Here is a 25,786-nt window from a genome sequence, read left to right as displayed (position 1 = left end):
TCATCCCACTTTGGGGCATAAATGTTCTGCAGCACCACTCCCACTCGCCATCACAAATCTATCCCCAGGGTCCGTCACTATGCTCCCCATCGTAAAGGACACCCTCTTAACAACCAGCACTACCAGCCCCTTGTCTTCATATCGAGCCCCAAGTGAAACATCTGTCCCACCCATCCCTTCCTCGGCCTCATCTGATCCACCACTTTCAAATGAGTCTCTTGCAAAAACACAACGTCCTTGTTCATACTCCTCAAATGTGTGAACAGATGCGGTCTCCTAATCAGCCCATCTAATCCCCGAATATTCCATGAAATCAGCTAGGTCGAGGGGCGGGCGGGGAAAGAGTCTCGGTCTTCCCTCCGGTCAGCCATATCTCCACTTTAACCAGCTCACCAGGCCCACATCCCGTACCTCCTTAGGGTCTCCCGAAGATAATTGCCGCCATCACCCCTTAAACAACTGCGCCACACCAACGGCATCCACGTCAACAGCCCACGCCTGCTCCCACCCATTCTGCCATCCCTAACAGAGAAAAAGGGAAAGAAAACCACCCCCCAAAATAGATCTACCCCCCCCCACTTCACTCCTGTTAAGTAGCCTATCCGCTAGCATGGTGACTCTCATTCGAGGAAACTGTCTTCACTCAAACCCCCTCCAATCCCTCATACCCACTCCTCCACATGCCCACTTTAACTCACAACCCAATAACCCACATGATATAAAACATGGTGCAAAATTCAAACCGGCCAAAAAAAAACAACACTCCCTCCACTGGTTCCTCCAAAGTTCTTACAAGTCCCCACCTCCAAGGATTCGCAAAACCCTCCTCTGGCGTGTCCACGTAGAACTCCTGGCTCTGGTATGTGGCCCACAACCGAGCTGGATACAGCACCCAAACTTCACCCCTTCCTTGAAACAGGACCGTTTTGACTCTGTTGAACCCAACCTGGCACATAGCCAGCTCCATACCCAGATCCGGGTGGACCCGAATCACATTCCCTTCCCAGGTGCATTTCCTCATCTCCGTCGCCCACCGCAGAATCTTCTCCTTGTCCAGATATCTGTGCATTCGTACAGCCATCGCCCTCGGCTACTCCCCCGGCTTTGGCCTCCTCATCAGTGACCCGAGCGCTCAATCCACCTCGGGGTGGGGGTGGGAGGGGTGGGGTCGAAGACCACCTTCCCAACCAGCTTCCCAAGCATGCTTGCTACATACTTTGTGGCCTGCATTCCCTCAGTGCCTTCGGACAACCCCACAATCCGGAGATTGTGCCTCTTCAACCGATTCTCCAAACTGTCCATTTTCTCCTTCAATTTCCTTTGGCCCTCTGCCACCAGCGTAATCTCTGCCTCTATCAAGGCCAGCTGGTCCTCATGGTCCACCACCAACTCTTCCACATTTTGGAGCGACGCACTATGTTCCTCCAACCTGGGTTCCACTCTCTTGATGGCTGCCCGATTCAGGTCTGCCACCTTAGCCAGGTCCTCTGAGGCCTCCTGCCTTTACTGCTGGAACTTTGCCGTCTAAACCTCCAACTTTTCCGTGGACCACTGAGATGACAAAGACGTCACAGAGCTCTCTGCCATCTTTCCTTCTGTCCCACTTCGCGAAAGCTCCTGGTCTGACTGTTGCCCCTTTACAGTTGCATTCCTTGGTTGATAGGGCTGAGACATACCCACCCGAAGGAGAATCCTGAACTCTGTCTGTTCCTGTACTTTGTATCAGAAAACACCCCCGTGAACAAAAGCAGGAGCCACCAAATATGCGACCACTCACTCCATGACCGCCACCCGAAATCCGCAATCTCATCCTTAACAATGGACTCTAAAATCTTACCAACGACTGAAGTCAGGCTAACCGGCCTATAATTTTCTGTCTTCTGCCTCACTCCCTTCTTAAACAGCGGTGTTCCAGTCCCCTGGGACCCTCCCTGTCTCCAGTGATTCCTGAAAGATCATTACCAATGCGTACACAATCTCCTCAGCTATCTCCTTCTGAACCCGGTCCAGGTGATTTATCCACCTTCAGACCTTTTAGTTTCCCCAGCACCATCTTCTTAGTGATGGCCACTGCACTCACCTCTGCCCCCTAACTTTCTTGACGTTCTGGTATCCCGTTGGTATCTTCCACTGTGAAGACTGACGCAAAGTACCTATTCAGTACCTGCCATTTCTTTGTTACCCATTACTGCTTGTCCAGCCACATTTTCCAGTGGTCCAAAGTCCATTCTTGCCTTTTATAAATTGAAAAAAATTATTGCAATCTTGTTATATTACTAGTTAGCTTCCACTCATATTTCATCTTCTCCCCCCTTATTGCTTTTTTAGTTGTCCTCTGCTTGCTTTTAAAGGCTTCCCACTAATCCTCGCCGCATTATATGCGGCCCCGACTTCCCTCATCAGCCATAGTTGCCTCCTCCTCTCCTTAGCATGTTTCCGTTGTGCCTCCAGAATAATCCCCAAAAAGCTCCTGCCATTGCTGTTCCACGGTCTTCCCTGCGAGGCCCATTTCCGATCAACTCTGGACAGCTCCTCCCTCATTTGTAGTTACCCTTTTAATTGTAATACCGTTACATCTGATTCCAGCTTCTCCCTCTCACATTGCAGGGTAAATTTGATCATATTGTGGTCATTGATTTATAAGGGTTCCTTCACCTTAAGTTCCCTAATTAAGTCTGCCCATTACACATCACCAAATCCAGAATTGCCTGTTCCCTAGTGGGCTCTGTCACAAGCTGCTCCAATAAACCATCTCGCAGACATTTCACACATTCCTTTTCTTGGGATCCGCTACCAACCTGATTTTCCCAGTTCATCTGCATATTGAAGTCCCCCATGATTATTGTAATATTGTCTTTTTTTACATGCCTTTTCTATCTCCTGATTTATTTTCTGCCCCCCATCCTGACTACTGCTAGGGCACCTGTACATAACTCCTATCAGGGCATTTTTTCCTCAACTCTACTCACAGAGATTCTACATCTTCCGACCCTACATCGCTTCTTGCTATTGATTTAATTTAATTCTTTACGATCAAAGTAACCCCGCCCTCTCTGTCCATCTGCTTGCCCTTTCAATAGGACACAAATCCTTATTTTGATCCCAGCCCTGATCCCCTTGCAGCCACGTCTCTGTGATGCCCACAACATCGTGCCCGCCAATTTCAATGTGCACAACAAGATAATTTACCTTGTTTCGAATACTGCGCGCATTTAGGTATAGCACCCTCAGTCCTGTGTTGACCGCACCCCTTCTCATAATTGTCACCTTATCTGCTATGCCTGAAGTTTCCTGCTGCTTTCCACACTCTGTGCTATTATTTGTTCTGGAAACTTTACTAACCTCTCCTTCCCCCTCACTTCCCTTTAACTAGTTTCAAGTTCTCGTCATTAACCTGCATTCCTACCTTCTCCTTTAGCTTTCATTTTCTAATTTTCCATACAAATGAACCTACAAACCCTCACCCCCACAACGTATCTCTCCTTCTTTCAGTGCTTTTGAGTGCTTTTTACTCAAAGGTACTGTACCGAAAAGACTCGCTCAACATTCTCCATGCCTACATACATAATATCTTTCTACGCTAAACATCATCAGCCAGCCAAACTGCTGAACATGGGCGGAATCTTACCAAAAAATAGCAAAGCATCAGTCCCGGCAAGAAAAAGAGAGTATATATCTCGGAATCTTGCGCCTCTTAGTAAAAAACAAGCGAGTGGGTGTAGATAACAGCACCAGTGTGGTGAGTTAGGTACTCCTAGAAACGGGTACCGGTTTCAATTGGGGCACCACCTTTAAAGGGTGGCCCAACCAACACTGCAGCTGAATGGCATCCAGGCCAGATCATTGAGAACTCGGGGCTCTTCCCCGCCCCCCCCCCCCCCCCCCCCCCCACCACCACCTCCAGTCACTGCCAGCAGATTCCCCTCCCAACGTCTGCTCTCCCCTTTGCCCCCGACCCCGTGGGACTCCCAGTAGGGTCCTGCCCTGGCACTACCCCCTGGCATAGGTCATAGGTTGGCACTGCCTGTGCCAGTGGTGGTGCCTGGGCTCTGCCTGGGCATGTCCCTCTGCACCCCCCAGAAAGATTCCTCGACTGCCATATGCCTGGCCAGGCTTGGGTGTCAATGACGGCTGTTCGACGTCTCACTCAAGAGTGGGAGGGTGAGGTGTGGGGGTGCAGAGAAGGTGCTCCCTAATGACATGGTAATGTATTAAAAATAGGTTCCTGGCTCCCCATGGTACAATTCTCACTACTGCACCGGAGAGGGGGGGAAATTCCAAAATCCGATCATGCCGGACATCATCCCGTTTTTCGGTTCTCTCTGGATTTTGAGCCCATGCCAAGTTTCTCACAGATGGAGAGAGAGGACTCAAAATTGCCCCACTGCGTTGTCTGAAAACGTGCAGGTCATTCCCTCACTATCCTACACCTAGATCAGTAAGGTTAATAGTAAATAGCAATGGCCCAACATTGATTCCATCGGGACACCACTAGTCAACGTTCTCTAATCAGATCCCAATCCATTTATAATTACTTGCTGCCTGCAGGACCTCCAGCCAGTTCTCAATCCAGCACAATAAATTGCTATCAATATCAGAACCTCCATTCTTGTTGAGCAATCGCCTGTATTGTACCTAATCAAAAGCTTTTTGTATTTCTTAGTAGATGATATTTACCAAGGTCTAGTTAAGACTAGATATCCTGGGCTGGATTCTCCACCCCGCCGCGCCACATTTCTGTTTTACCCCGCTGGCCGGTCAATGGGGTTTCCCATTGTGGGGCTGCCTCACGCCGTCGGGAAACTCCCAGGCTGCCGGCAAAACGGAGCATCCCACCGGCGGAGAATCCAGCCCCCTTTCTTTGACAAAAGAAAAGTACAGTAGATGCTGGAAAACTGAAGTAAATACAGCAGGTGCTGGAAAAATTCAGCAAGTCTGGCAGCGTCTCTGGAGAGAAAAACAGTGTTAAACTTTCGAGTTCAATATGACTCTTCTTCGGAATGCTAATCTACTAAAACCATATTGGGTGTCCCAATATGTGTTTCTCTGTTTAGGTAGTTATATAACGCATCCCTAATAATTCCATGAAGTCGCTTCCCTAATTTCCAACGCTAAACTAATGGGTCTATAATTACCAATATCTGACTTTACCTACTGTTTTAAATATTAGAGCTACATTATTTCTAAATAGTTGAGTCTCCCCAATGGGCAAAAAACTACATGGGCGGGATTCTCGCAGCCCAGGCCGGGCCGGAGAATCGTCGGGCCGGGCATGAATCACGCGACGCCGCCCGATGCCAGTCCGCCGATTCTCTGGAGAGCGGAGAATCGGCGCCGGTTGGGGGCTGCTGTATGGCCCCCCCCCCCCCCCCGCGACTCTCGGACCGGGATGGGCCGAGCGGCCACGCACAAAAACCCGAGTCCTGCCGGCGCCATTCACCATTCACACCTGGTCTTACCCGGAGGGACCTCGGCGTGGATGCATCCGGGGGCGGCCTGGTGGGGTGGGAGCCTCCGCTGTGGCCTGGCCCGCGTTCGGGGCCGACCAATCGGCGGGCCGGCCTCTCGGGCTGGGGCCTCTTTTGTTCCGCGCCAGCCCCTGTAGCCCTACACCGTGTTGTGTCGGGGCTGGCACAGCGAATGGAGCCACTGCGCATAGGCGAGTTCGTGCCAGTCCCACTGCGCATACGCGCATTTGGCGCCGGTCCCACTGCGCATGCGCAGACCCGCGGCACCCATCTGACGCCGGGATCGGCAGCTGGAGCGGCGTGGGTCGCTCCAGTGCCGTGCTGGCCCCCTGTAGGGGTCAGAATCGCTGCTCCTGAGGTCATGTTTACGCGAAGGCGTTTACGACGGCGTCAACACTTAGCCTCAGGATTAGAGAATCCCGCCCCATATTATATTACTTTTGAAGAGTTTCATGAATTAGAATTCAGCTATTAAACAAGGCTGCCAATAACGTCTTCTCAAAGAACGCTTAGTTATCTTCTATTCCCATGTTTGATTTACAATAGTGACATAGAACAGAGCAAGCCTGTATCCAATAGGTAAATCAGCCCTATTTGTTCAGTAAAGCCCAAACCACACTGAGGCCCTTCAATGCATTTTGCTAGTTGCTGGCTTCCAAATATCAAAGCTTAGAACATAGAACAGTACAGCACAGTACAGGCCCTTCGGCCCACGGTGTTGTGCCGAACTAGTCTGAAACTAAGATCAAATCAACCTACTCCCAATCTTTCTAGTGCAGTCCATATGCATATCCAATAATCGCTTGAAAGTTCCTAAAGTGTTCTACTCCACTACCATAGCTGGGAGTGCGTTCCACGCCCCAACCACTCTCTGAGTAAAGAACCTACCTCTGACATCCCTCCTACATCTTCCACCGTGAACCTTATAGTTATGCCCCCGTGTAACAGCTACATCCACCCGAGGAAAAAGTCGCTGAACGTCCACTCTATCTATCCCTCTCATCATCTTATACACCTCAATTAAGTCACCTCTCATCCTCCTTCGCTCCAATGAGAAAAGCCCTAGCTCCCTCAACCTTTCCTCATAAGACCTACCCTCAAATCCAGGCAGCATCCTGGTAAATCTACTTTGCACCCTTTCCAATGCTTCCACATCCTTCCAATAATGAGGTGACCAGAACTGCACTCAATACTCCAAATGTGGTCTAACCAAGGTCTTGTATAGTTGCAGCATAATCTCACGGCTCTTAAAAACTCAATCCCCCTGTTAATAAATGCTAACACACTATAGGCTTTCTTCACGGCTCTATCCACTTGGTGGCAACTTTCCGAGATCTATGGACATGAACTCCGAGATCTCTCTGCTCCTCCACATACTTCAGAACTCTGCCGTTAACCCTGTAATCCGCATTCAAATTTGTCCTACCAAAATGAATCACCTCACACTTATCAGGGTTAAACTCCATCTGCCACTTTTCAGCCCAGCTCTGAACAACAAAGAAATGTACAGCACAGGAACAGGCCCTTCGGCCCTCCAAGCCCATGCTGACCATGCTGCCCGACTAAACTACAATCTTCTACACTTCCTGGGTCCGTATCCCTCTATTCCCATCCTATTCATGTATTTGTCAAGATGCCCCTTAAATGTCACTATCGTCCCCGCTTCCACCACCTCCTCCGGTAGCGAGTTCCAGGCACCCACTACCCTCTGCGTAAAATCTTGCCTCGTACATCTACTCTAAACCTTGCTCCTCTCACCTTAAACTTATGCCCCCTAGTAATTGACCCCTCTACCCTGGGGAAAAGCCTCTGACTATCCACTCTGTCTATGCCTCTCATAATTTTGTATACCTCTATCAGGTCTCCCCTCAACCTCCTTCGTTCCAGTGAGAACAAACCGAGTTTATTCAACCGCTCCTCATAGCTAATGCCCTCCATACCAGGCAACATTCTGGTAAATCTCTTCTGCACCCTCTCTAAAGCCACCACATCCTTCTGGTAGTGTGGCAACCAGAATTGAACACTATACTCCAAGTGTGGCCTAACTAAGGCTCTATACAGCTGCAACATGACTTGCCAATTCTTATACTCAATGACCCGGCCAATGAAGGCAAGCATGCCGTATGCCTTCTTGACTACCTTCTCCACCTGTGTTGCCCCTTTCAATGACCTGTGGACCTGTACTCCTAGATCACTTTGACTTTCAATACTCGAGGGTTCTACCATTCACTGTATATTCCCTACCTGCATTAGACCTTCCAAAATGCATTACCTCACATTTGTCCGGATTAAACCCCATCTGCCATCTCTCCGCCCAAGTCTCCAAACAATCTAAATCCTGCTGTATCCTCCGACAGTCCTCATCGCTATCCGCAATTCCACCAACCTTTGTGTCGTCTGCAAACTTACTAATCAGACCAGTTACATTTTCTTCCAAATCATTTATATATACTACAAAGAGCAAAGGTCCCAGCACTGGTCCCTGTGGAACACCACTGGTCACAGCCCTCCAATGAGAAAAGCATCCTTCCATTGCTACTCTCTGCCTTCTATGGCCTAGCCAGTTCTGTATCCACCTTGCCAGCTCACCCCTGATCCCGTGTGACTTCACCTTTTGTACTAGTCTACCATGAGGGACCTTGTCAAAGGCCTTACTGAAGTCCATATAGACAACATCCACTGCCCTACCTGCATCAATCATCTTAGTGACCTCCTCGAAAAACTCTATCAAGTTAGTGAGACACGACCTCCCCTTCACAAAACCGTGCTGCCTCTCACTAATACGTCCATTTGCTTCCAAATGGGAGTAGATCCTGTCTCGAGGAATTCTCTCCAGTAATTTCCCTACCACTGAAGTAAGGCTCACCGGCCTGTAGTTCCCGGGATTATCCTTGCTACCCTTCTTAAACAGAGGAACAACATTGGCTATTCTCCAGTCCTCCGGGACATCCCCAGAAGACAGCGAGGATCCAAAGATTTCTGTCAAGGCCTCAGCAATTTCCTCTCCAGCCTCCTTCAGTATTCTGGGGTAGATCCCATCAGGCCCCGGGGACTTATCTACCTTAATATTTTTTAAGACACCCAACACCTCGTCTTTTTGGATCTCAATGTGACCCAGGCTATCTACACACCCTTCTCCAGACTCAACATCTACCAATTTCTTCTCTTTGGTGAATACTGATGCAAAGTATTCATTTAGTACCTCGCCCATTTCCTCTGGCTCCACACATAGATTCCCTTGCCTATCCTTCAGTGGGCCAACCCTTTCCCTGGCTACCCTCTTGCTTTTTATGTACGTGTAAAAAGCCTTGGGATTTTCCTTAACCCTATTTGCCAATGACTTTTCGTGACCCCTTCTAGCCCTCCTGACTCCTTGCTTAAGTTCCTTCCTACTTTCCTTATATTCCACGCAGGCTTCGTCTGTTCCCAGCCTTTTAGCCCTGACAAATGCCTCCTTTTTCTTTTTGACGAGGCCTACAATATCTCTCGTCATCCAAGGTTCCCGAAAATTGCCGTATTTATCCTTCTTCCTCACAGGAACATGCCGGTCCTGAATTCCTTTCAACTGCCACTTGAAAGCCTCCCACATGTCAGATGTTGATTTGCCCTCAAACATCCGCCCCCAATCTATGTTCTTCAGTTCCCGCCTAATATTGTTATAATTAGCCTTCCCCCAATTTAGCACATTCATCCTAGGCCCACTCTTATCCTTGTCCACCAGCACTTTAAAACTTACTGAATTGTGGTCACTGTTCCTGAAATGCTCCCCTACTGAAACATCTACCACCTGGCCGGGCTCATTCCCCAATACCAGGTCCAGTACCGCCCCTTCCCTAGTTGGACTGTCTATATATTGTTTTAAGAAGCCCTCCTGGATGCTCATTACAAACTCCGCCCCGTCTAAGCCCCTGGCACTAAGTGAGTCCCAGTCAATATTGGGGAAGTTGAAGTCTCCCATCACCACAAACCTGTTGTTTTTACTCTTTTCCAAAATCTGTCTACCTATCTGCTCCTCTATCTCCCGCTGGCTGTTGGGAGGCCTGTAGTAAACCCCCAACATTGTGACTGCACCCTTCTTATTCCTGATCTCTACCCATATAGCCTCACTGCCCTCTGAGGTGTCCTCTCGCAGTACAGCTGTGATATTCTCCCGAACCAGTAGCGCAACTCCGCCTCCCCTTTTACATCCCCCTCTATCCCGCCTGAAACATCTAAATCCTGAAACGTTTAGCTGCCAATCCTGCCCTTCCCTCAACCAGGTCTCTGTAATGGCAACAACATCATAGTTCCAAGTACTAATCCAAGCTCTAGGTTCATCTGCCTTACCCGTAATACTTCTTGCATTAAAACATATGCACTTCAGGCCACCAGACCCGCTGTGTTCAGCAACTTCTCCTTGTCTGCTCTGCCTCAGAGCCACACTGTCCCTATTCCCTCGTTCTCCCTCAATGCTCTCACCTTCTGACCTATTGCTCCCGTGCCCACCCCCCTGCCATACTAGTTTAAACCCTCCCGTGTGACACTAGCAAACCTCGCGGCCAGGATATTTATGCCTCTCCGGTTTAGATGCAACCCGTCCTTCTTATACAGGTCACACCTGCCCCGGAAGAGCTCCCAGTGGTCCAGATAATGGAAACCCTCCCTCCTACACCAGCTGTTTAGCCACGTGTTTAGCTGCTCTTTCTTCCTATTTCTAGCCTCACTGGCACGTGGCACAGGGAGTAATCCCGAGATTACAACCCTCGAGGTCCTGTCTTTTAACTTTCTGCCTAGCTCCCTGAACTCCTGCTGCAGGACCTCATGCCCCTTCCTGCCTATGTCGTTAGTACCAATATGTACAACGACCTCTGCCTGTTTGCCCTCCCCCTTCAGGATGCCCTCTACCCGCTCGGAGACATCCTGGCCCCGCCCCAGGGAGGCAACATACCATCCTGGAGTCTCTTTCACGTCCACAGAAGCGCCTATCTGTGCCCCTGACTATAGAGTCCCCTATTACTATTACTCTTCTGCGCTTTGACCCTCCCTTCTGAACATCAGAGCCAGCCGTGGTGCCACTGCTCTGGCTACTGCTGTTTTCCCCTGATAGGCTATCCCCCCCGACAGTATCCAAAGGGGTATATCTGTTCAAGAGGGGGACAACCACAGGGGATTCCTGCACTGACTGCCTGCCCTTTCTGGTGGTCACCCATTTCTCTGCCTGCACCTTGGGTGTGACCACATTTACATAACTGCGATCTATGACGCTTTCCGCCACCTGCATGCTCCTAAGGCTGCATCCTATCAATGTCTCTTTGCAGCCTATAACAGCCCTCCACATTATCCACTACTCCACCAATCTTGGTGTCATCAGCAAATTTACTAACGCAATCTTCAACTCCATCATCCAAGTCATTGATAAAAATCACAAATAGCAGAGGACCCAACACTGATCCCTGTGGTACACCGCTGGTGACTGGGCTCCAGGATCAAAATTTACCATCTACCACCACCCTCTGTCTTCTATGTGACAGCCAGTTACTGATCCAATCGGCCAAATTTTCCTCTATGCCATGCTTCCTTACTTTCTGCATGAGCTGACCATGGGGTACCTTATCAAACGCCTTACTAAAATCCATGTATACGACATCAACTGCTCTACCTTCATCTATGTACTTGGTTACCTCCTCAAAGAATACAATCAAACTTGTGAGGCAAGGCTTGCCCCTCACAAATCCGTGCTGACTATCCTGGATTAAGCTGTATCTTTCCAAATGATCATAAATCCTATCCCTCAGGACCCTTTCCAATAATTTATCTATGACCGAAGTGAGACTAACTGGCCTATAATTACCTATTCCCTTTCTTGAACAAGGGGACAACATTCACCTCTCTCCAGTCTTCTGGCACTATTCCTGTAGACAGTGAGGACATAAAGATCAAAGCCAAAGGCTCTGCAATCTCATCCCTCGCCTCCCAAAGAATCCTAGGATATATGCCATCAGGCCCAGGGGACTTATCTATCCTCAGGCTTCTCAAAATTTCTAACACACCTTCCTTCCGAATATCTACCTCCTCCAGCCTACCAGCCTGTATCGCACTATCCTCCTCAACAACATGGCCCCTCTCCTTGGTGAACACTGAAGAAAAGTATTCATTTAGGGCCTCTCCTATATCTTCAGACTCCATACATGTTCCCACTACTGTCCTTGACTTTGATCATTCTTTTATTCCTCACATAAGTGTAAAAAGCCTTGATCCTACCCGCCAAGGACTTCTCATGCCCCCTCCTAACTCTCCTGAGCCCTTTCTTGAGCTCCTTCCCTGCTATCTTGTATCCCTCAAGTGCTCTAACTGAACCTTGTTTTCTCATCCTTACATAAGCCCCCTTCTTCCTCTTGACAAGACATTCAACCTCTTTTGTAAACCATGGTTCCCTCACTCGACCATTTCCTCCCTGCCTGGCAGGGACATACATATCAAGGACACGCAGTATTTGCTCCTTGAACAAGCTCCACATCTCAGTTGTGCCTATCCCTGACAGTTCCTGTTTCAATCTTATGCTCCCCAATTCTTGCCTAATCGCATCATAATTACCCTTCCCCCCCAGTTATAAACCTTGCCCTGCCGTATATGCCTATCCCTCTCCATTGCTATCGTGAAAGTCACCGAATTCTGGTCACTATTTCCAAAGTGCTCTCCCACAGCCAAATCTAACACTTGGCCCAGTTCATTACCCAGTACCAAATCCAATGTGGCCCCGCCTCTTGTCGGTCTATCCACATATTGTGTGAGGAAACCCTCCTGCACACACTGGATACAAACAGCCCCATCCAAACTATTCAAATTATAGTGGTTCCAATCAATATTTGGAAAGTTAGTCACCCACGACAACTACCCTGTGACTACCGCACCTATCCAAAATCTGCATTGCAATCTTTTCCTCCACATCTCTGTTACTGTTTGGGGGCCTATAGAAAACTCCTAACAAAGTGACTGCTCCTTTCCTATTTCTAACTTCAGCCCACACTACCTCAGTGGACAGATCTTCTTCAAACTGTCTTTCTGCAGCCATTATACTATCCTTGATTAACAATGCTACTCCTCCACCTCTTTTACCACCTTCCCGCAGGTGAACTCAGCAAGGCCACTGATGGTGTCCCTCACCTCGAACATCCTGCAGGAGGAACATTGCACTGCCCTCTCTGCCATCCCTTCCATTTATCCACTTGATAATTACAGAGAGAAAAACAAACAAACCTGTTTTTCACACTCCCCGCAGGTTAGAGGTGGTGGAAGGGTGGAGAGAGGAAAAGGAAAAAGCTAACCTCACCAACTCACCACACAGTCTTTTTTTTTGGGTTAGAGGAGGAAGATGGGTGGGAGACACCACCTGTGTAGTGTCTCTCCCCTGTTCAAATCTCTGGCTCCTCTTAGCCAACTATTTCTGAGCTAGAAAGCAAAAACATTATGTTCAGTCTCATACTTACCAAAATCATTTTGAAACTGCTGTTACTGGAAGAATCTGAACTGTGAACCTCCAATTTATTCCTTCTCATTGCACTGATCTTGAGTTCTTGGGAAAACCTGTCAATAATGTCAAGTTATTGTGGTGGAAATGGTTAACTATATTTTCTTTTAAATAGTGATTACTGTTAAACCTCAATATTATTAACTCAAAGAAGGATGAACTTTTTCAGGGAGATACCTAAAAAGGACTGACAGATAATTAAAATATCATGAACAGAAAATAACCAAACAAGGGCAATTGGAATGCTGGTCTTTATAATCAAGAGAACCACATTCAAGGGGATGGAAGTCATGCTTCAGCTATACCTCACTGGCAGTTCTAGGCTTCACACATTGGGAAGGATATATTGGTCTTGGAGGGAGTGAAGTGTAGATTTACAAGAATCATACCTGATCTCCAAGAGTAAAATTATATTTTAAAAAGTTAAGAGAAACACAAAGGATAGGACAGGGTAGGATTCATAGAAACCATTTCCTTTAGCTAAGGAGTCTACAAGCGTCAAGGTGGCACAGTGGTTAGCAGTACTGCCTCAAGGCACTGAGGATCCGGGTCCAATCCCGGCCCTGGATCACTGCCCGTGTGGAGTTTACACATTCTCCCCGTGTTAGCATGGGCTCATCCCCACAACCCAAAGATATGCAGATGATGTGGATTGTAAATTACCCCTTAATTGGAAAAAAAATAAATTGGCTGCTGTAAATTTATTTTTAAAAAAGCTAAGGAGTTTAGGACTAAGGGACACAATCTAAAAATTAGAGCCAGGCCTTTCAGGATTGAAATTAGGAACATTTCTACACCTATAAACTGTTTAAAAATGTAAACCTCTTCAGCAAACAGCAACTGATCAACTGTTAATTTGAAAACTGAGATTGATAGATTTGTGTTAGCCAAAGATATTAAAGGATAGAGGGCAAAGGTGGTATATGGAGTTAGGTCACAGATAAGTAATGATCTCATTGAGTGACGGAACAGGTTTGAGGAGTTAAATGGCCTCCTCTTATTCCTTTGTTCCTACTGCTAGAATTAGGAAAGAAATGTTAATACAGAAACTGCACAGAAAAACTGAAAATGAAAATAAAAAGAATGTATGAGGATATATTAACAAATAACACAAAATGAAGTTTTTTATAAACATATGAACAATAAACAATGTCAAAAGAAAGGGTATGGCAGATTAACGGTCAAATAAAAAATCTTGGAGGCAGAGGGCCCAGTTAGGGTACTGAACGAGCGCTTTACATCTGTCTTCACTAAAGAAGATGATGCCAATGACACATTAAACTCGGAGGCCGCAAGGAAATTAGATGGAATAGAAATAGATAAAGAGGAGGCACTTAAAAGGCTGGAACCTCTCAAAGTAGAGAAGTCACTCAAATCAGAAGGGATGGGCTGTAGTGGGAGCGGCAGGTTGGCCAAGTGCAGCATATCCCTCTAAGGGTTTGGAGACAGGGAGAGAGAGAAATTGCAGGAAAAACCAATCATAATCTCACAGGACGTAACAGCATTACTCATGGACAGCAATCGAGAATGGACCCCACATTTATCTTCCTACCTATCCTAGAGGTTCTAAAGGGCAATTGTGACACCCAACTTGGGTTGCAGCTGATACAAGCTCAGGAGCTAAAGCTGGAAATTCCTAGGTGTGTATGACTGACTAGCAGTCAACTTTGTAAGTACCTCCTAAATTAATCAGCGGTTAAGGGCCAATTTATAATTGCACTTCTGATCAGAGTACAGGTGATTAAAATGTAAAACCTGGCTTGAAAATTATAGCATTTTAGTCCTGTGGATTCATCTTTCCGAAGACATGTCCCTGAAATTTATTTTGTTTTCACTTATTTCTCACTCCTTAATGCCACTCTTGCAGTGTTTGACTGGCTGCTCAAGACTAATTCTCACTATCCTTCTAAATGGCATTTGATACAGTGTCGCACAACAGACATGTGGGCAAAGTTATAGCTCATGGAATAAAACGGAGATGAGAAACATTGGAATGCAATTGGCTGAGTGACGGAAACTGAGTAGTTAATAGATGTTTTTTACGCTGACGTATGGTTTGTGGTTGAATTTCCAGGTGTCAGTGTTGGGACCCTTGCTTATCCTGTTATAGAACAAAGAAAATTACAACAAAGGAACAGGCTCTTTTGCCCTCCAAGCCTCCACCGACCATGCTGCCTGTCTGAACCAAAACCCTCTCCCCTTCCCGGGACCACATCTCTCTATTCCCATCCTATTCGTGTATTTGTCACAACGTCCCTTAACAGTCATTATCGTCCCTGCTTCCACCACCTCCCCTGGCAGTGAGTTCCAGCCTCCCACCATCCTCTGTGTAAAAAGACTTGCTTACTAAATTTCCTTTAACCTTGCCCCTTGCACCTTAAACCTATGCCCCTAGTAATTAACTCTTCCACCCTGGGAAAAAGCTTCTGACTATCCATCTGTCCATGTACCTCATAATTTTGTAGACTTCGATCAGGTTGCCCCTCAACCTCCGTCGTTCCAGTGAGAACAAACCAAGTTTCTCCAACCTCTCCTCATAGCTAATGCCCTCCATACCAGGCAACATCCTGGTAAATCTTTTCTGTACCCTCTCCAAAGCCTCCATAACCTTCTGGTAGTGTGGCAACCAGAATTGAACACTATATTCCAAGTGCGGCCTAACTAAGGTTCTATATATATATATATCAATCATTCATATTTTGGTGTGCAGGGTACAATTTCAAAATTTGCAGATGATAAAAAACTTGGATGCATTGCAAACTGTGAAGAGGATAATGTGAAACTTCAAAAGGACATAGACAGGTTGGTGGAATGGGCAGGCAGGTGAAGTTCAATGCAGGGAATTAGGAAGTGACATATTTTGGTAGGAAGAACCAGAATAATAGTGGACCAGGGTCCAAGAGCAAGGGGGTTATGTATATAAGACACATGTTCAACCTCAGTTGGACTACTGCTTCCAGGTCTGGGTGTCACAATTTAGGGAGGACGCAGAAAAGATTCACAAGAATGGCTCCAGGGATCAGGCACTTCAGTTATAAAGAACAAACAAAGAACAAAGAAATGTACAGCACAGGAACAGGCCCTTCGGCCCTCCAAGCCCGTGCCGACCATGCTGCCCGACTAAACTACAATCTTCTACACTTCCTGGGTCCGTATCCCTCTATTCCCAACCTATTCATGTATTTGTCAAGATGCCCCTTAAATGTCACTATCGTCCCTGCTTCCACCACCTCCTCCGGCAGCGAGTTCCAGGCACCCACTACCCTCTGCGTAAAACACTTGCCTCGTACATCTACTCTAAACCTTGCCCTTTGCACCTTAAACCTATGCCCCCTAGTAATTGACCCCTCTACCCCAGGGAAAAGCCTCTGACTATCCACTCTGTCTATGCCCCGCATAATTTTGTAGACCTCTATCAGGTCGCCCCTCAACCTCCTTCGTTCCAGTGAGAACAAACCGAGTTTATTCAACCGCTCCTCATAGCTAATGCCCTCCATACCAGGCAACATTCTGGTAAATCTCTTCTGCACCCTCTCTAAAGCCTCCACATCCTTCTGGTAGTGTGGCGACCAGAATTGAACACTGTACTCCAAGTGTGGCCTAACTAAAGTTCTATACAGCTGCAACATGACTTGCCAATTCTTATACTCAATGCCCCGGCCAATGAAGGCAAGCATGCCGTATGCCTTCTTGACTACCTTCTCCACCTGTGTTGCCCCTTTCAGTGACCTGTGGACCTGTACTCCTAGATCTCTTTGACTTTCAATACTCTTGAGGGTTCTACCATTCACTGTATATTCCCTACCTGCATTAGACCTTCCAAAATGCAAGAGGGATTGGAGAAGTTAGAGTCATAGAGTGTTCGAGGGCTACAGAAGGAAAAAGGCCCTTTGGCCAATCGGGTCTGCGCTGGTCAAAAACAACCAGCTAACTATTCTAATCCCATTTCCCAGCAATTGGCCCACAGTCTTGCAGCCTTGGCATACAAATGTTATGAGAGTCTCGGCCTCCACCACTCTTTCAGGCAGTGAGTTCCAGACTCCCTCCACCCTCTGGGTGAAAAGGTTTTCCTCACATCCCCTCTAAACCTCCTTTCACTTACCTTAAATCTATGCTCTCTGGTCATAGATCCCTCCACCAAGGGGAAACTTTTCTTCCCATCTATTCTATCAATGCCTCTCACAATTTTATGCAATTCAATCAGGTATCTCCTCTGCTCCAAGGAAAACAACCCAGTGTATTCAATCTCTCTTCATAGCTAAAGCTCTCCAGCCCAGGCAACATTTTGGTAAATCTCCTCTGCACTCTTTCCAGTGCGATCACATCCCCCCTATAACGTGGATTCCAGAACTGCACACACCCTAGCTGTGGCCTAATCAATGTTTTATATATTTCCAGCATAACCGCCCTGCTCTTAAACAATATGTCTCAGCTAATAAAGACAAGTATACCATATGCCTTCTTTTTGCTTTACGTTTTATGTAGGGAAAGCACGGTAGCATAGTGGTTAGCACAATGGCTTCAAAACGCCAGGGTCCCAGGTTCGATTCCCGGCATGGGTCACTGTCTGTGTAGAGTCTGCACATTCTCCCTGTGTCTGCGTCGGTTTCCTCCGGGTGCTCCGGTTTCCTCCCACAAGTCCCGAAAGACATACTGTTAGGTGAATTGGACATTCTGATACCCTCTTGGTACCCTCAGTGTACACGAGCAGGCGTCGGAATGTGGCGACTAGGGGCTTTTCACAGTAACTTAATTGCAGTGTTAATGTAAGCCTATTTGTGACAATAAAGATTATTATTATTTATTAGTTTAAGTTGTTACACAACCAAAACAGTTATCACCTAAAGTGAAAAGGGCGTTTACAAATACATCAAGATTCCACCATTCCTCATCCTTACCTTTTGAATTTCATTTGATGCATTTTAATGAATTTTAATGACCCTCATCAATACACACATTTGGCTGATAACAAACAAACGTTTTGGTGGTGCCAGTCTCAACTGGGCTTGCTGAATCAGAGTGACCAATGGTGATATTCACTTCTTTAATATTTTACTTGCAGCCTTGGGCGTTTTGAGGGGTTATTCTTCATAACACCCTTGATCACACCTACACCCACAGTTTGTCTCATGTCACAGGCAGTGAAACGACCAAGAGGTAGGTATTCAAAGAGGCTCGCCACACACATGGGCTTGGTTGGAGTCATATCTACGATGGCTGCATCTTCAGACTGAACAAATTTTGGACTAACTTCCAACTTCTTGCCAGAACGACGATCAATTTTCTCCTTTAAGTGATTTGCAGTATGACAATCAAGTACTGGGGCAGAGCCAGCACAAATTTGTCCAAGGTGGTTCAGGATAATAACCTGTGCAACAAAGGCAGGTGTTTCCATTGGTGGATCTACTTTGCTGTCACCGGTAACATTACCCCAACGCACTTCTTGAATGGAAATGTTCTTCACATTGAAACAAATGTTATCATCAGGTAAGGCTTCCAAAAGGGCTTCATGATGCATTTCGTATGCAAAGCAAAATCCTCCGTCATTTTCGCCAACTCCAGCGTGTCCGGTCGAGATAATCTAGTCCACTCCTCCACCATACCCAATTCCTCTCCCATCACCCATGGCACCGTCCCATGCAATCGCAGAAGGTGTAATACCTGCCAATTTACCTCTTTCATGCTTAACATTCCAGGCCCATAACACTCATTAGAGGTTAAGCACCATTTCACCTCTTTCAATTTGGTCCATTGCATTCGCTGCTCCTAATGTGGTCACCTCTGTATCGGAGAGATCAAACACAGACTGGATGATCACTTTGCTGAGCACCTTCGGTCTGAACACATTCAGGACCCTGACCTTCCCGTTGTTTGCCATTTCAACACAAGACTCTGCTCTCATGCCCACATGTATGTCCTTGGCCTGCTGCAATGTTCTAGTGAAGCTCAAAGCAAACTGGAGGAACAGCATCTTCCGGTTACTCACACTACAGCCTTCCGGTCTCGACATCGAACATAGAACATTACAGCGCAGTACAGGCCCTTCGGCCCTCGATGTTGCGCCGACCTGTGAAACCACTCTAAAGCCCATCTACACTATTCCCTTATCATCCATATGTTTATCCAATGACCATTTAAATGCCCTTAATGTTGGCGAGTCCACTACTGTTGCAGACAGGGCATTCCACGCCTTACTACTCTCTGAGTAAAGAACCTACCTCTGACATCTGTCCTATATCTATCTCCCCTCAATTTAAAGCTATGTCCCCTCGTGCTAGACATCACCATCCGAGGAAAAAGGCTCTCACTGTCCACCCTATCCAATCCTCTGATCATCTTGTGTGCCTCAATTAAGTCACCTCTTAAGCTTCTTCTCTCTAACAAAAACAGCCTCAAGTCCCTCAGCCTTCCCTCATAAAATCTTCCCTCCATACCAGGCAACATCCTGGTAAATTTCCTCTGCACCCTTTCCAATGCTTCCACATCCTTCCTATAATGCGGCGACCAGAATTGCACGCAATGCTCCAAATGCGGCCGCACCAGAGTTTTGTACAGCTGCAACATGACATCATGGCTCCAAAACTCAATCCCTCTACCAATAAAAGCTAACACACCGTACGCCTTCTTAACAACCCTCTCAACCTGGGTGGCAAGTTTCAGGGATCTATGTACATGGACACCGAGATCTCTCTGCTCATCCACACTGCCAAGAATCTTACCATTAGCCCAGTACTCTGTCTTCCTGTTATTCCTTCCAAAATGAATCACCTCACACTTTTCTGCATTAAACTCCATTTGCCACCTCTCAGCCCAGCGCTGCAGCTTATCTATGTCCCTCTGTAACTTGTAACATCCTTCCGCACTGTCCACAACTCCACTGACTTTAGTGTCATCTGCAAATTTACTCACCCATCCTTCTACACCCTCCTCCAGGTCATTTATAAAAATGACTAACAGCAGTGGCCCCAAAACAGTTCCTTGGGGTGCACCACTAGTAACTGGACTCCAGGCTGAATATTTCCCATCAACCACCACCCTTTGTCTTCTTCCAGCTAGCCAATTTCTGATCCATCCTGCTAAATCACCCTGAATCCCATGCCTCCGTATTTTCTGCAATAGCCTATCGTGGGGAACCTTACCAAACGCTTTACTGAAATCCATATACACCACATCAACTGCTTTACCCTCGTCCACCTGTTTGGTCACCTTCTCAAAGAAGTCAATAAGGTATGTGAGGCACAACCTACCCTTCACAAAACGGTGTTGACTATCTCTAATCAAATTATTCCTTTCCAGATGATTATGCATCCTATCTCTTATAAACCTTTCCAAGACTTTGCCCGCAACAGAAGTAAGACTCACTGGCCTATAGTTACCGGGGTTGTCTCTATTCCCCTTCTTGGACAAGGGGACAATATTTGCTATCCTCCAGTCTTCTGGCACTATTCCTGTAGACAATGATGACATAACGATCAAAGCCAAAGGTTCAGCAATCTCCTCCCTAGCTTCCCAGAGAATCCTAGGATAAATCCCATCCGACCCAGGGGACTTATCTATTTTCACACTTTCCAGAATTGCTAACACCTCCTCCTTATGAACCACAAGCCCTTCTTTTCTAGTAGCCTGTATCTCGTATTCTCCGCGACAACATTGTCTTTTTCCTGTGCGAATACTGACGGAAAATATGCATTTAGCACCTCTCCTGTCTCCTCGGACTCCAAACACAACTTCCCACTACTGTCCTTGACTGGCCCTACTCTTACCCTAGTCATTCTTTTATTCCTGACAGATCTATGGAAAGCTTTAGGGTTATCCTTGATCCTACCTGCCAAAGACTTCTCATGTCCCCTCCTGGCTCTTCTTAGCTCTCTCTTTAGGTCCTTCCTAGCTAACTTGTAACTCTCGAGCGCCCTAACTGAACCTTCACGTCTCATCTTTACATAAGCCTCCTTCTTCCTAATGACAAGTGATTCAACTACTTTAGTAGACCACGGTTCCCTCGCTCGACCACTTCCTCCCTGCTTGACAGGTACATACTTACCAAGGACACGCAGTATCTGCTCCTTGAACAAGTTCCACATTTCAATTGTGCCCATCCCCTGCAGTTTCCCTCCCCATCCGATGCATCCTAAGTCTTGCCTCATCGCATCGTAATTGCCTTTCCCCCAGATATAACTCTTGCCCTGCGGTATATACCTATCCCTTTCCATCGCTAAAGTAAGCGTAATCGAATTGTGGTCACTATCACCAAAGTGCTCACCTACCTCCAAATCTAACACCTGTCCTGGTTCATTACCCAGTACCAAATCCAATATGGCCTCGCCTCTCGTTGGCCTATCTACATACTGTGTCAGGAAACTCTCCTGCACACATTGGACAAAAACGGACCCTCTTAAGTACTCGAACTATAGCGTTTCCAGTCAATATTTGGAAAGTTAAAGTCCCCCATAACAATTACCCTGTTACTTTCGCTCCTATCCAGAATCAGCTTTGCAATCCTTTCCTCTACATCTCTGGAACTTTTCGGAGGCCTATAGAAAACTCCTAACAGGGTGACCTCTCCTTTCCTGTTTCTAACCTCAGCCCATACCACCTCAGTAGACGAGTCCTCATCAAACGTCCTTTCTGCCACCATAATACTGTCCTTGACTAACAATACCACCCCTCCCCCTCTTTTACCACCTTCCCTGAGCTTACTGAAATATTTAAACCCCGGCACCTGCAACAACCATTCCTGTCCCTGCTCTATCCATGTCTCCGAAATGGCCACAACATCGAAGTCCCAGGTACCAACCCATGCCGCAAGTTCACCCACCTTATTCCGGATGCTGCTGGCATGGAAGTAGACACATTTTAAACCATCTTCCTGCCTGCCGGTACACTCCTGCAACTTTGAAACCTTACTCATGACCTTATTACTCTCAACCTCCTGTAGACTGGAGCTACAATTCAGGTTCCCAACCCCCTGCTGAACTAGTTTAAACCCTTCCAAAGAGCATTCGCAAATTTCGCCCCCAGGATATTGGTACCCCTCTGGTCCAGGTGTAGACCATCCCGTTTGTCGAGGTCCCACCTACCCCAGAATGAGCCACAATTATCCAGGTATCTGAAACCCTCCCTCCTGCATCATCCCTGTAGTCACATGTTTAACTGCTCTCCCTCCCTATTCCTCGTCTCGCTAGCACGTGGCACAGGTAACAATCCAGAGATAATAACTCTGTTTGTTCTAGATCTAAGTTTCCACCCTAGCTCCCTGAACTCCTGCCTTACATCCCTATCCCCTTTCCTCCCTATGTCATTGGTGCCTATGTGGACCACGACTTGGGGCTGCTCCCCCTCCCCCTTAAGGATCCCGAAAACACGATCCGAGACATCGCGGACCCTGGCAACACACGAATCGCGAGTCTCTCTCGTTCCCACATAATCTCCTATCTATCCCCCTAACTGTGGAGTCTCCAATGACTAATGCTCTACTCCTCTCCCCCCTTCCCTTCTGAGCAACAGGGACAGACTATGTGCCAGAGACCTGTACCCCATGGCTTACCCATGGTAAGTTGTCCCCCCCAACAGTATCCAAAGCAGTATACTTGTTACTAAGGGGAACGACCACAGGGGATCCCTGTACTGACTGCTTCCTCCCAGCTCCTCTCACCGTCACCCATCCATCTTTAGTCTTCGGAGTAACTACATCCCTGAAGCTTCTATCTATGACCACCTCTGCCTCCCGAATGATCCGAAGTTCATCCAGCTCCAGTTCCCTAATACGGTTTCTGAGGAGCTGGAGGTAGGTGCACTTCCCACAGGTGAAATCAGCAGGGACACTGACGGTGTCCCTTACTTCAAACATTCTGCAGGAGAAACATTGCACTGCCTTCCCTGCCATCCCCTCTAGATAAAACCCTCTCGACATCGAATTCAACAACTTCAGATGATTAGCTCTACCCCACCTCGACCCACTTCATCCCATTTCATTTTAACTGTCTTTTACCATTTCTTTCTTTAAATATATTTCCCCCCCCCCGCCATCTTATCCACCTTTCCTTACCCTTTCTCCACTTTGCTTCCCCCTTCCCCCTCCCCACACATCTACATCTGTCACAGTTTACCCCCTGATGTTAGTTTCTCTGCCTTCATACCTTTTGTTCTCTCTGGGGACTGCCATTAGCACTCTTTCCCCTTAGTTTCTGTGGCTATTAGCACCCCTTTTCCCTGGGGTTCTGTGGCTATGACTCATCTTTCATTCTCATCACAGTATAAATATTTCACACTGTCTCTGCCTTTTAGCTTTGACAAAGGGTCATCTGGACCCAAAACATTAGCTCTTTTCTCTCCTTATGATGCTGCCAGACCTGCTGAGATTTTCCAGCATTTTCTCTTTGGTTTTGTGATGCATTTCCACCGATTTCACTTCAGTGACATAATTAGCAGGAGCAAATTGCTCCACCATACCAGAGACCACTGCGGAATGAGGTCACGTACAACTGACTCAAGAACAGCTTCTTCCCTACTGCCATCAGACCTTTGAATGGACCTACCTCGTATTAAGTTGATCTTTTCTCTACACCTTGCTGTAACTGTAACATTATATTCTGCAGTCTCTCCTTCCTTCCCTATATACGGTATGCATGGTTTGTACAGCATGCAAGAAACAATACTTTTCACTGTATACTAACACGTGACAATAATAAATCAAATCAAATCAAACCACGTTTCATAACACCGGTCTCAACACGACCCACTGGTACTGTACCAATACCACCAATCTTGTAGACATCTTGCAAGGGGAGACAAAGTGGTTTGCTTACAGGGCATTCTGGGGGATGAATGTTGTCCAGGGCCTCCAAAAAAGTGTGTCCAGTGACTTTGCCAACTTTCTTAGTAACCGCCCAACCTTTGAACCAGGATATATTTGAACTGGTTTCCAGCATATTGTCGCCATTCCAACCAGAGATGGTGACAAAAGCTGGATTGTAGCCTATCTTTTTGATATATGTGGTGACTTCCTTTGTGATTTCCTCATATCGTTTTGCGTTGTACGGTGGCTCAGTTGAGTCCATCTTGTTGATACCAATAATGAGCTGCTTCATCAGCTGTGAAGGCCAACAGGGTATGCTCTCTAGTTTGTCCATTCTTTGATATACCAGCTTCAAACTCACCCACACCGCAGCAACAATCAGCACAGCACAGTCAGCCTGCAATGTTCCAGTAATCATATTCTTGATAAAGTCCCTGTGTCCAGGGGCATCAATGATGATGATGTAATACTTTGAAGGTTTTCCAGAGAGAGAGGTCTGTGGTAATACCACGTTCACGTTCACCCTTCAGCTTATCCAAGACCCAGGCATGTTTGAAGGATCCTTTGCCCATCTCAGCTGCTTCCTTTCCAAATTTCTCAATGGTTCTCTTATCAATTTCACCACATTTGTAAATGAGATGGCCAGTGGTTGTAGATTTGCCGGAGTTGACATGTCCAATGACAACAATGTTGATGTGCACCTTTTCCTTGCCCATTTTCAAGTCGGCATGAATTTGTTCAGCGGTGGAGTTGCAAACCTCCCTTCAGTTGACTTGGGGGACTTAAGGCCATATGCCTTCTTAACCACTGTATCTACCTGCTCTGCCATCTTAAAGGACCAGTGTACATGCACACCAAGGTTTGTCTGATCCTCGCTGCTTCCCAGGGTCCTGCCGTTTATCATGTATTCCCTTGCCTTGTTTGTCCTGTCCAAGTGCATTACCTCACAAGCATCTGGATTGAATTCCATTTGCCACTGATCAGCCCACCTGACTACCCCATCTTTATCCTCCTTTAATCTAAGGCTATCCTCCTCACTATTTACCACCCCATATCATCCGTGAACTTACTGAGCAACCCTCCTACATTCATGTCTAAAGCATTTATATAAACTACAAATCGCAAGGGCTCCTTGCCTGACCTCACTGGACACTGGCTTCCAGTCAGAAATATACTCCTCGATTATCACTCTCTGCTTCCTGCCACTCAGCCAATTCAGAGTCCAATTTGCCAAATTGCCTGGGATCCCATGGGCTTCGCTATCCTTCGCTATCAGTCTCCCATATGGGACCTTATCAAAAGCCTTGCTGAAGTCCAAGTAGACTACTTCAAATGCATCTCCCTCATCTACGCAATTGGTCACCTCATCGAAAAATTCAATCAAGTTGGTCAGACATGATCTCCCCATAACAAAACCATGCTGACTGTTCCTGATTAATTCTTGCCACTTTAAATGCAGATTAATTCTGTCCATCAGAATTGCTTCCAATCAGAGAACAAAGAACAAAGAAATGTACAGCACAGGAACAGGCCCTTCGGCCCTCCAAGCTCGTGCCGACCATGCTGCCCGACTAAACTACAATCTTCTACACTTCCTGGGTCCGTATCCCTCTATTACCACCCTATTCATGTATTTGTCAAGATGCCCCTTAAATGTCACTATCGTCCCTGCTTCCACCACCTCCTCCGGTAGCGAGTTCCAGGCACCCACTACCCTCTGTGTAAAAAACTTGCCTCGTACATCTACTCTAAACCTTTCCCCTCTCACCTTAAACCTATGCCCCCTAGTAATTGACCCCTCTACCCTGGGGAAAAGCCTCTGACTATCCACTCTGTGCCCCTCATAATTTTGTAGACCTCTATCAGGTCGCCCCTCAACCTCCGTCGTTCGAGTGAGAACAAACCGAGTTTATTCAACCGCTCCTCATAGTTAATGCCCTCCATACCAGGCAACATTCTGGTAAATCTCTTCTGCACCCTCTCTAAAGCCTCCACATCCTTCTGGTAGTGTGGCGA

At 46.9% G+C, this 25,786-nt stretch overlaps 1 protein-coding gene and 1 pseudogene across 3 annotated transcripts in view; both read right to left on the bottom strand.

Moving 5' to 3' along the window:
• Positions 1-25,786, bottom strand: part of LOC140398912 (DDB1- and CUL4-associated factor 4-like) — a 282,089-nt gene that overhangs the window by 169,351 nt on the left and 86,952 nt on the right. For all 3 annotated transcript variants that reach the window (XM_072487889.1, XM_072487908.1, XM_072487899.1), the window contains exon 6: positions 12,935-13,031. In XM_072487889.1, the coding sequence (XP_072343990.1) occupies positions 12,935-13,031 (97 nt within the window). The remainder of the gene's footprint in view (positions 1-12,934; positions 13,032-25,786) is intronic.
• LOC140398926 (elongation factor 1-alpha 1-like) lies at positions 17,921-24,493 on the bottom strand (annotated as a pseudogene).

Source organism: Scyliorhinus torazame, chromosome 2 (genome assembly GCF_047496885.1).
Source record: "Scyliorhinus torazame isolate Kashiwa2021f chromosome 2, sScyTor2.1, whole genome shotgun sequence".
Taxonomy (NCBI): Eukaryota; Metazoa; Chordata; class Chondrichthyes; order Carcharhiniformes; family Scyliorhinidae; genus Scyliorhinus; species Scyliorhinus torazame.
The sequence above is the reverse complement of the archived record's forward strand: the minus strand, read 5'-3'. Positions and strand labels throughout refer to the sequence as shown.